Below are 11,794 nucleotides of genomic sequence, written 5' to 3' on the forward strand. Positions count from 1 at the left end.
GGAGCCGGGCCGGAACGGCGCCGCCAGGCCGGCTCTCGCCGACCCCGCGGACCCCCCGCGGCGGCCCCGGGGCTCCCCCACGCCGTCGGGCTTCCCCCGCCGCGCCGGACCCCGGAGCGGCCGCGCGCCCCTCCCCGCTCCCCCGGGCCGGGGTCGGGGCCGCGCCCGTCGCTCCCTGCGGCCTTTGGGTGTCCCGCGGCCGGCGGGAGCCCTTCCGCGGCCGAAGCGCTCCCCTAGATGGGAGGGACACGCCTTATCTCCCCTTTCGTTTCCTTGTTCTAGGGAGTGTCTCCTTCCTTCAAAGGCCTGTCGAAAAGGGCTGCTTGAATCGGGGCGGGCAACAGGTTGCCTCGCCTGGCCTGAACATCGCCCTGTAAAATGGAGACTTAGTTGCAAGACATACTAAATCCATTCGGTGTGTGCATTTGCTGTGTACAGTAGGCCCTGTGTCACACTAGACAAACTACGAGGAAACCGCGAGTACAAAATATCAATGAAGATGCTGGTTTCCTAAAGTTTGATAATTCTTTTCTATGAGCAGTTCAGTGTTACAGCAGGGAAGAGAAAGACAAAGATTCAATTTCACTGTTCTTAGGTAGATACAGCCTACCAAAAAATAAAATTCATACGCTGTCTCATCGTAAGGATAATTTTCCAAGGGAAAACAAACTGCCAGTTAATTGGGGTAGAGTGTTTTAAACTATAGGCTGTACTTCTGAAGACAATTGATGCTGGAACAGTGATCTTTGTGTGTGTAACAAAGCAGTCTTCAAGATGTAGCTCATCTGTCATACAGTTTCATGCTTGGAAGTCTTCAGTGCGAAAGTTTTTCCAAATTTAATTCTCGTTCCAGTATTGTACAATTTCTTGTTAGTCAAACCAAAAAGTGAAATGAAACTGCTATATAAATTCAACTTAGCTATAATGCAGAATCATGTAACAGCAGTCTTTATCCTTTGTGATGTAGGTTATATCCTCTGTAAAGAGTATGTTTGGTGCATACTAATGCAGACTTTATTACGACTAGGTTTCTCAGGCTGCAGCAGACTTGAAGCAGTTCTGCCTGCAAAATGCGCAACACGATCCCCTACTGACAGGAGTATCTTCAAGTACAAATCCATTCAGACCCCAGAAAGTTTGTTCATTTTTGTAATTAACGTGAACTACCTTGGTATCTTTCAGTGGTAAGTTCTTGAATTATGATTCTTAAACTTGTTTGTTTTGTCATTAAAAATAGCTTTAAATGAGGCTGTCTGTGGTAAAAGCGTTGAGAAGGGATGTCGGACTTCTGCAGCTGTTGTTGGTCTAGATCCCCATTTTGGGCCCCTCCTCCCAGACTGTGGTGGTAGCTCCACACTGGACTGTACCGATGCTGTTCGTAAGCATTGTGAGTGGCATTTAGCTGTTGCAGGGCCTTAACCACTTTCTGTTGCTGCAACAGCAGAAGTAGCAGGGCCAGCTACTAGTGAGCTGTTATTCTGACTAACCTGGCTTGACATTAATTGTGCTGTATCTTCCCTCCTTTTAAGGGTATTGTTTCCATTTTCTCACCTGTAATTATTGCCCGACAGCGTATCAAGGCCTGTATTCCACTTAAATAAGCTACTACATGGATAGACAGTACAAATAACTAGAAACAGCTCACTCTTGATTTTGATTTACTTTCCAAAACTTTTATAGGTCGATTAACACTGCTGCTATCTATATGAAGCTAAATTACTAGTCTGATATTGCTTGAAAATTCTGCTAATTAAGTTTTAGACTAACCTCTATAGAAAGCTGGGTGGGGTCTTGGTTAGAATCCACAGTATTCTAATCAAGAGTGTTTGAATCTCAGTAACTTGCTGTTGTGCATATAACAAATGCATAAAAATTTTACTCTGTCCCTCACCTTGCATCTGTTGGGGGTGACAGTGTATACAACATTATTTCAAATCACCTGCTGTGCTTTAATCGTTCAGAACCCTTAGAAACCTCATACTGAGTTTTAACCTGGAGGGATTCTGTTTTTGTAGCAGACCTGCATCACCCAAAGAATTGTAGTTTGCTGGATGTAAGTTGCGTTATTTATATAGCTTCAAAGAAAGATGACCACAATCAGATTTGTTAAAATTGTTCTCTCATGTGAGAATTTAACCATTCACTACCTCCAAGCAGATTGCAGAAAGCTTCCAGAAAGTTTGTGTGTAATACAAGCAGTTCATGCTAATAAAATGCAGAGTACAGAGGTTGATGCTTAACTCTATTAATGTTCCCCCTCCCCCACTTCCTAGACTATCTTGAGCAATGCATTATGGTAGTGTAACTGAAATGTGTTTTAGAGTTCCTGTAGTTTTTAAAGTTATTTCTACTGTGAGCCTTGTTAACTATTCTTATTTCAAAGATAAACATTTTGGACACTGACTTATGTTCACATTATTCAGGCTTCAGATGGGAGCAATAGTTCAAGAGTGAGGAAATTATATAATCTGTCAGCATTATAGACTGATGACCTAAATATCTGTAAAAAGTTAAATTAGCTATAGTTGAATCAGTGCCACATATGATTCTCCACTAAGCTTTGCCAATAACTACTATTTCCTGGGTGTGGATGTCAGGAAGTACGTTTGTTCTGTCTGTCTCAATTGTGTGCACATACAAAGCTTAAAAAGGCTTAGCATTTTATTTCTCAATTACAGGCCTTATCTTTCATTTCTGATTTTGTAATCAAGCACTTGCTTCTGCTAATGTTACCGGTGAAAGTCATTGGAACAGCAATTTTAGTCGTACTACCTATATGGAAATTGTTTTCCTTCGCTCTCTCTCTTGTGAGCACTTCCTCAAAATAGGCAATTTCTTATTTGTAATCCTGGTGTTTTGACTATGAGCCAATAGAGTTCATGTTTGCACAGTGAGCACCACCTCTGTAGAGTGAAAAGGAAATAAAATTCTGTCTAAAGGGCTCATTGTTAGCTACCCAGACTCCCCCTGCTTTTCAGGGCAGAAGAGATACCTGATATTTCTGTCGGTGTCAAGTGACCATGAACAAGTTTTTCTGAAGATCTGGCTTCCAGTAGACAAAGTGCTTCAGTTATCTTGTAACAGCTTTGATTATTTTCCTGTACCCTTGGGGATAGCTTCATGCTTTTAAAAAGTTATTTTACAATCCAATAGCTCTGTAAAACAGCTGTGGAAAAGATCCAGTTTTTCTAACTAGCTCTCCATGGCCTACTTTGACAGTGCATGTTTTTAGACAGGGGTTGCTTCATTTAGGACTGGTACTTCTCTAACTACCTTCTTTTGTTTTTGTCTTTCAGATCTTTTAGCATCTTTTCCTAGCTGCTGATGTGTGTAGGGACAAAGTGCCTCAAGGAGTGGCTTGGTTTGAAGTCTGTACAAAAGCTTAGCTTTAATGTGCCAAATCTAACGGTAAAATTGCTACTATTGTCAAACCTCTTACCATCTACCTCTCCAAATGAACTGTATGCTAATTAATACTTCTGTTTCATGAGGGAATCAGTTTTATATACCAAGCAAAAAATAAAAGTGTTTTGACTTAGTCTGGTTTTGGAATTACTGGAACAAGTTGATTCATTTTTGGAAGTGTTGATACCTTACCAGTTACTGTATCACTCTGTAGCAGCAAGAGAACATATACCAGAGTCTGTCTCTTTAAATGCTCCACATGCTGCTGCAAGTTTGTCTTGGGTTGATGCTGTCACAGAACAATGAGGCTTCATCAGGCCTATACTTAGAATAGAAAAAAAAATGTAATTCTTTGGCTCTTAGTTTTTACAACGCAGCTATACAGCTGTCCCATATCAAAGTTATTAAATAAAGGCAAAGGTAATAAAAGGTAATAAAACAGTTTATTTTTTCTGAAAAGAGCAATTCTACAAGAGTAGATGGCTTACTCTGTAAGCTCTTTAGATGAATAGTAAAAAGCACTTATAATGGCTGCACTTAAGAACACTCAGCTTTTTAGGTGCCAGTGAATGTGTGAACTTAAGGCAGAACAGTAGTTCATTCTGCACATAAAAATACTTCTTAAATACTTCTTAAGCCTTTTGGCTTACGTGAGTTGATATTAAGTTTTAATAGGAAAAGGCCTGCTCAGAGACCTTACCTGTTCATCTGCTTTTTTTTTTTTAAGATGAGGTAGCTTTCTATCCTTCCTGTAAGCTGGCCTTATGAATTCTTTCCAATTGATATTATTTCTTACATACAAGAGTAGTGACTGTTTCAGGCACATATCTCTCCTAAATATAACATCATTTAGAGAAAAGATACCTGTAGGAGTTTAGCATATTACTTTTGTAATGTCAGGAACATAGCCATTTTATGCAAAATGTTAAGCAAAACAAATACCATCAACTTCCTAAATTGCATATGGCCTTAATATTCTCTAGCTGAAAGACAGTTTTTGGAAAACTAACACCATTCCTCTCAGAGGATAGCATGATGTAAGTTAAAAAGAGGTTTTAAATATTTATACCTTACCTGATTAATGGAAGATAGCTGAGATGAGCTGCTTTACAGAAGGAAAAAAAACGTGTAATTGCAAAATACTTTATTTGAGAATATCTTTAACCAAAATTTTTACTGTCTTTGGTGTTTCAAAGTGAAATTTCTCTCTAGGGCACAGAAGCAGTCATGGTGAAGCTTCAGTAATAGCTAAATTACTGGCTGCTCTCACATTGCCATAGTTTTTTCTGCTAAACTGGAACAAAAGTCACTGTCTTAGTCACATCTGGTTTAGCTGAAAACATAGGAAAGAAGATGCAATCCTAACTAATTGTTCCTGTAGAACATGTTGGCAGTTTGTCTTTCTGCAGAAAGGTAGTTGTTCAGTAACATCATCCCTGCTTAGGAGTCTGAGATGACACAATCCATGGTCATTATCAGCAGTTAGCAGACAGCTGTCACTTACAAGTGAAATTTTCTTCTACTTGTGTCCATTTCTCGGCGCTGAAATTCAAAAGAAAAGTTATTAATGGGCAAATTCATGTAAGAGGATACAAACAAGAGGGACAACTCCAGTGTATTGTAGGATAGGCAGTGAAGTGAGTCACACAGTGTAGTTAAGTCTTTAGAGCCAACTTTTCAAGATTAACAAGGGAGAAGATAAATTGGAGATTAGTGGTTCAGAATTAAAGAATACGTACAGACAGTAGTCAAGAGTGTATCTTTAAACAAATAAGATTATCCACCTCATGAACTACATCAGGAGTATTATTTTTTTTTCTGGTATAGCTTTGGATAGTCATCTTCTAAGTTTTGTCAATCAACTAATGCAATTTCATGGTAAAATGACTGGAAAAGTCATTTATCATTGCCTATAGTTATACTTCCATTTCACTTGGAGTTGTGCTTAAGTCAGTGTTACCTTCCATTCACTGTTAAGAAGTCACATTTAGGCAAATGGTCTAACCATTTTTACATTTGATTCTTGCACTCACTTTGCACAAAAATAGCTCTAGTCAAGCTTACTAGGCAGTCAATAGTAGCTCATACTAGGGGAGCCTTTTTCACACTTGCTTATAATTGTATATGTTAGATTACGTTCTGCAAATAAGTAGCCATGGTATATTGATATCCATCATCCTTGCTATTTTTATTTTTCACTTGCAATATAGCAGAACATTTCTACTTTACATATTTCTATAAAAGCACCTTTAAATGGTGTTTCAGTTGAACACTTCCTACTGAGAACTTTATTTAATATTGCTATTTAGGATGAGATTTCTGGTTACATTTCATAATGTCAGATTTATTCTCCATTCCCAAACAGAACTAGTATCATTACTTTAAAACATACCTTATGAATCCATTCATATTCTCCAAATTTGGAATCAAAGGTTCCTTTCTGAAGGGACCTCAGCTTTAAGGTAAAACGTGGCCCAAGTTCTTGAATCCCCACTTTCTTTTCACTCTTGAAGATATACCTTCAAAAGAAAAAAATATTAGGAAAGCAGTTACAAGAATTATTATGAATTATTTCTCATTTACAAGTTTGGGGAGGGGGGGGAAGTCACCTGTGGAATCTGAAAAAGATGTAGTCTCGCTGATTGTGAAATGTAGCTACTTGTCTTCCAATGAACTGAGGATCATGTGGGAAGAGAGAAGCAAGCATACGACCAATAGAATGGCCCAGTCGTGTTGTAAAATTATTCAGGATTACTTCAGGTATATGTTCTGTGGGCTCTTTACCTTTTCGCTGGAATGAAAGTCATTAATGGATAACGAAATGAATACAGAATGATTTTAATATGTTATCGAAGAGAATTTTGAAGTAAAATAGAGCAAAAACAACCAGGGCCAACTTATTTTAACAAGGCTAATAACATGCCTTAAGCTACATTTTAAAAAATGATTAAGTTTGTATATAGGTAATGCGGCAGGTATTCATATAAGAATGTTTGGTTCAACAACATAAATTTAAAGTGCAAATAATTAATTTTACATTCCCTGTCTCCTACACCCATTTCCAGGCCTAGCAACACCCATTACAACAAAGAACCAGTCTAGCTATCACAGGAGTCTGAAAATCTCTGTGAACTATTTCCAGCTAAGAGTATCTGGGCTAGCCTTTAATGAGAACAGATATAATTTCTGAATTACCAAATTCAGAAAAGAGGGGGGAAAAAGGTATTTTACTGCAAGTTATTTGAGGCTAAGCAAGTAATACTTACTACAATGCTGTAAGAGTAAGTAAAGCTAGGTTTTATTCAAGGCCAGGAACTGCATCCATTGAAATCTTGTATACCAGACTTTGTACATATACCCTATTGTATGTACAGTATATACTGTGTATATGTATTCCCTAGTGTTTTTGGTATCAGCTGGTATTTATTGGTATGACTACAAAAGTCCTTGGCAGACAAAGAAATTCAGCAATAACTATGAAATTGAAAATATGCTGCTTATGGAACTGGAACATACTGGTCCTTGGCTTTTTTTTTTTTTTTTTTTTTTTTTTTTAAGTGTGTGGTTTATACACACACACACAATATGTGTGCATTATATGTACACATATACATACACATAATTATATACACACATGCATATTATGTATGCACATATACATACACATTGTTTATAAATACAAAAAAACCCCACCTTTACAAGATCAACTGAATCTCACAGAACTGCAACCAGTTTTGACAGTTAGAATGTATTTATCATTAAACAATAGACTGCACATTCTATAATTTTGTTGGTGGAGTCTCACCTTTATTTCTTTACGCAAACGGACACTGCTCATTCTGAAGTGAGCAGTTGGGCCATCAGGCAAATGACTTAAAACAAGACCATCTGTTCACCGAGTTAAAGAAAAGCCGATGAAATTCAACATATAATTTACAGAGGAACACATTCTGTGAAATGTAATGTTACATTAGAATATTACATCCATGATCTATGCCTCATTTACGAGGTTTTATTATTTTTCCTCAAATACACTCAGAAGCTAATTAACTAGTTTTCTGAAGCGTATCTATTAAAAGTATCTATTGAAAGTTTGCTTTAATAGCTGAACAGAAGTATATTCTAGCACTTTCCATCTTACTAATTAGTAATGGTTCATCTAGTCAGCAAAACTAAACGAAACTCTCTTGTCAGAAAAACCTGTTAATTAATCCAACTGTAAAGTTTAGTGAAACAGTAAATACAGTAGTGAAACAGGGCATCTATCTATGCCCTGCAAACGAAGAAAATCACTGTTTCTTTAGTAATTTCAAGTCCCATTAGCCACCACATACCTAAGTTGGCACAGTGACTTTTTAACTTTGCAATTACAACGTAAGCTGCACAGTGAAGAGAAAAAAATCCAGAACAACATCATACATCTTTGATGCCCTACTAAACTCAAAATATTTTTTCCTAATATGCCTAGAGCTAGTACATCTATTCTAATAAATACACAAAGGATACTTGGTATTTTGCGATCTTCATTAATGACGATTAAATCTGTGAAGTCTCTTGCAATACACTGTGGAATAATTCTTTTCAAAGCCAATCCTCTTCGATAGTAGACATGTGAGTTAGGTATAACAGTAGACAATTGTTCACAGAATCTTACTGTCCTCTGCAAAATAGGTGGGCTAAGTTGCAATTTCTTAAATACAAAGCCAAATTCAAAGAGGGATGGTGGTTGCTCATTCCGACTGCCCTTATTGTTGTTTTTTAAGAGATGTTAGGAGAAAAAATATCATTTGAAGACAAGCTTTCAAATTATTTTATTCAGTCGCTGGAAAATTTCTCTTTTGATTTCTGCTGCACTGCATGTTAGAACTGTATTTTTCGTTTTTACTTAGGATATATTTGTAGTAAAGACTGCAGCTCCCTCCAGGCTGCAGCACTCCAGGGACTTTTTTTTTTTTTTTTTGAAGGAATATTTTCTTCTCAATGATACTCACGTAGAAAAATTCCAAAAGCAGCCCTCCCCCCCGCCCCAAATCAGTTGATTTTGCCTCTGAGTAGAGGCTACCACAAGGCTGTATTTTTAAATCATTCCTACTGCAAAACTGAATTTACTAATTACAGTACAAATCTTGGCTATCCTATAACCACTCCCTAAGTAAAGCATACATACCCCACGAGGTCTGTCTGATGTTGTAATAAGAATCTTGGGAATCGTCTGTCTGTTGAAATAGGGTGCAAATTCATCAGTTGCTTCATCAAAAGCAACCTGGAAGAACAGAAATCTTGTTACTCCACCACATACTAATACTGAATAATTAAAAAACAATTGTTCAATCTGATCTAAATTCTGATGAAATTAAAGTTAATAGCAAAAATTTCAATTCACAAAATCTGTCCTATAATTAATCATCCCAAGGCATCCAAGTCTAGTATAATGAAAAATGGTAGACAAGTTTTGCTGTCAACAACAATAATGCAAAAGGCAATTATCTAAGGCAGACAATAAAGAATGACATCACCTGCTAGTGAATTCACCACATGTAAAAAAAAAAAATCCATTAACACCTTAATAGGAGAGTAAAGAACATTAACTTTCATCAATCCATTTTAAATCACCTCTTGCAGAAAAAATGCAGAAATTAAAGTTACCTCTTCATCATTGGGATCTACAGTTGTTTCATCATATACTCTCTGATTTTCAATTGTCTTCGGTACGGCTTTTGGAGGTGCCTAGAATAATGTATATAAGCTTTTTAACACAACACGCACATTATTTTTAAGTATATTGTGAAAAAAACTCATACTATCACAATACCATGTTTATTTCTGCATGTAATTAAAGGTATTATTTTACGACAGCTTTTAAAAAGGAAGTTACAACTTCTCACATACACTTCAATAATAACCTCACCTTGGTTAGGAATATGCAGAGATAGTGGGGCACCAGAGAGCATCATATGAAAGACAAACATTGCTAAAACAGTGAAACTGTTTGGTCTCAATCTAATAAAGAAACATCATTCCAAAACAAAACGTGGAGCTTTGTTATCTGTGGAAGAAAGAAAGCGCTACTCCTTGCTGCAACACATCTTAACCATAACACCTACAATTTCATGACTAAAACCATATAACATTCACCCTACTGATACAGCGTATCCTCGTGATATTATAATAATACAGGAATTCACAACTTACTGTCAAATGCACATTGCCAATATGCATTTGAAGTTGTTCGGGACTTCATCCTTGCTCATGGCTAGGCAGAGAAATTGGGAGATGACCGGTCTGCTCAGGAGTTGGTCAGACCCGATTATTTTTGCTTACATAGGAATGGCTTATGAGAGTATAACCCCACACAGTATCTACGCGATGCCGTAGCAGTTACATCAGACGGGTAATGTTTTTCAGGAAGGCCCTGCTTTTATGCCAGCATTAGGATAAAACGAGTGAGAAGTCACCCTCCTTGTCACACCATAACTTAACACAGCACAAACACCGTTTACAAGTTTAGCTGTCCGGCACATCCTCTACACAGCACAGCGTCTGTGAAGCCTGCCACGGGCAGGGAGCACTGCGATCGCTGCTGGCTCTTCGCGGAGGTGCCTGTGGGGAAACCCCTCCCTCACCAAGCTGAAGGATCACCACCGGAGCAGCGCTGCTGCCGCTCGGCCACCGAGGTACCGTCGCCCCGAGGCACGCCGCCGCCTGAGCCCTCACCTGGTCTCCGAGGGCTTCTCGCTCCTTTCGCCGCTTCTTCCTGCTGGCCAGCTTCGCCTAGCGGGGACAACGGGCGCCGTTAGCCGCGAGCCCGGCCGCCGCCCCCGCCCGCCCCCGGGCACGCCACGGCAGCCCCGCGCCGCTGCCCCACCTTGCGCTGCTGCTGCTTCCAGCGGAGGAACATAAAGTGCCGCCGCTGCTTGTTCTTGATCTCGGACACGCTGAAGTTGGGCGGGAAGAGCACCCGCTCGGGGGCCGCCGTGGCCGCGTCGCCCCCCGGCCCATCGCCACGGCCCGCCATGCCGCCGCCGCGCCGCAGGAACCCGCCCCTCACCCCTGACCTCCAACCCCGGCGGGGCGGCCGCGCCTGCGCCTGCGCCTGCGCCCAGGCCGGCCGGAAGGCGGTCGTGGGCGGGGGGGGAGAGGGGGCGCCCCGGCGCTGAGGCAGCGCGGCGCGCGCAGGCGCGGAGGGCGGTTCCGCGCGGCCGTTGGACAGGGCGCGGCTGGCGCTGCGGCAGCGGAGCGGGGCCAACGGCCGCCCGTTGCCAGGACGACGGCCGCGGCTCCTGGTCGGCGGCTCCGCGCCTCGCGGAGGGGGCGGCGGGCCCCGGCGGCAGCCGTCGCCTAGCGAGTCGCAGGTGTGCGCAGCCGGGCGGCCCGGCCCGGCCCGGCCCCCCGGCTTTGGCTGCAGCGCTGTTGGGCGGAGGCGAGCTTGTGCCCGCCTGTACGCTACTGCGTCGGCTGCGGCTTCACGTTAGATACCTGCAAAGAGGGTAAACCAGGCGCTCAGTATGCGAGAAGCCTTGAGATAAAATGAGAGGTGTTTAAGGCACTGTTCTGACTGCAGTGTAACTTGTGACTGGGCCTAACAATATCAAAATGGAAAGCTTTGAACAAACGTGGCACGCTGGTTGATACACACAAGTTACGTTAACATCACGACCTCCTAGTTTTGCCCCGTACACACATGTTTCACGTTTAGGTATTTGCTCACACAGCAACAGTGAGTTAGGTTTGGAGGAGTGTCTCTTTAAATAAAAGAATCATAGGATTTTTTTGAAGGTAACTTCCTTGCAAACTATTCTTATTCTGCTAAAAATTGCTACAATTATTATTAAAATGAAATAGAAAACCCTTGGAACGAATGAGATAGCTTTAATTTGTGTAAAGCTAGAAATAAGGATTTATTTCCCGAGCTGGTTTTCCAGCTCAAGGATGTACAAGTGTGCTGTAAATAGCACACTTTGTTACACAGAACTTGAATACCCTGTATATTGGAGGATATTAGAGGCTTGGGATGAATCAGAGGTTTTTTTAATCTCAAATTGCAGAGTTCTGAGTATCAGCGGGACTGATATGTTCCATTTCTCCATCTCAAGAAGTACCTCAAAACCGGAATATGACTGCTAATTTTATGTACAAGTAATATTTTGTGTTACTAGGTTTCTCTTACTAGAAAAGGGAAAAGGAAATGTGTTAATATAAGCACAGGAAGGTAATGGAAATAGACATAGAAACCAGCTGAACTAGACATCTCAAACCCACCTTTCCTGTCCTATAAGCTAATTTAACTGTGTAACTCAGCTTGCTTCATTGAGATTATTTCTAATTAATAGAGATGTAAATGAAAAAGCAGAATCCCCATTATGCACAGTCCCATAATTTTCTGGCCCCG

The 11,794-nt window shown here is 40.6% G+C and overlaps 1 protein-coding gene across 1 annotated transcript; it reads right to left on the reverse strand.

The window, feature by feature from the left end:
• Window positions 1-4,532: 4,532 nt before the first annotated feature.
• RPF1 (ribosome production factor 1 homolog) lies at window positions 4,533-10,493 on the reverse strand. The gene is made up of 9 exons (XM_026116550.2): window positions 10,271-10,493; window positions 10,120-10,176; window positions 9,052-9,132; window positions 8,573-8,668; window positions 7,912-8,065; window positions 7,211-7,293; window positions 6,015-6,196; window positions 5,798-5,924; window positions 4,533-4,947 (listed from the first exon to the last, which is right to left on the reverse strand). Exons 1-9 carry the CDS (start codon window positions 10,418-10,420, stop codon window positions 4,906-4,908), a joined length of 972 nt encoding a protein of 323 aa, XP_025972335.2. The 5' UTR covers window positions 10,421-10,493; the 3' UTR covers window positions 4,533-4,905.
• Between the last annotated feature and the right edge of the window lie 1,301 nt (window positions 10,494-11,794).

The sequence above is a fragment of the Dromaius novaehollandiae genome, chromosome 8, assembly GCF_036370855.1.
Source record: "Dromaius novaehollandiae isolate bDroNov1 chromosome 8, bDroNov1.hap1, whole genome shotgun sequence".
Taxonomy (NCBI): Eukaryota; Metazoa; Chordata; class Aves; order Casuariiformes; family Dromaiidae; genus Dromaius; species Dromaius novaehollandiae.

What these genes read in the sequence shown, in the direction of transcription:
- RPF1 (XM_026116550.2), bottom strand. Translation starts at nt 10,420, where the DNA reads ATGGCGGGCCGTGGCGATGGGCCGGGGGGCGACGCGGCCACGGCGGCC. An exon ending in CATCAGACAGACCTCGTGGG is followed by an intron (nt 8,066 to 8,572) that starts GTATGTATGCTT and finishes CCTATTTTGCAG; the next exon opens with AGGACAGTAAGATTCTGTGA. An exon ending in GTTTGCGTAAAGAAATAAAG is followed by an intron (nt 6,197 to 7,210) that starts GTGAGACTCCAC and finishes CTTTCATTCCAG; the next exon opens with CGAAAAGGTAAAGAGCCCAC.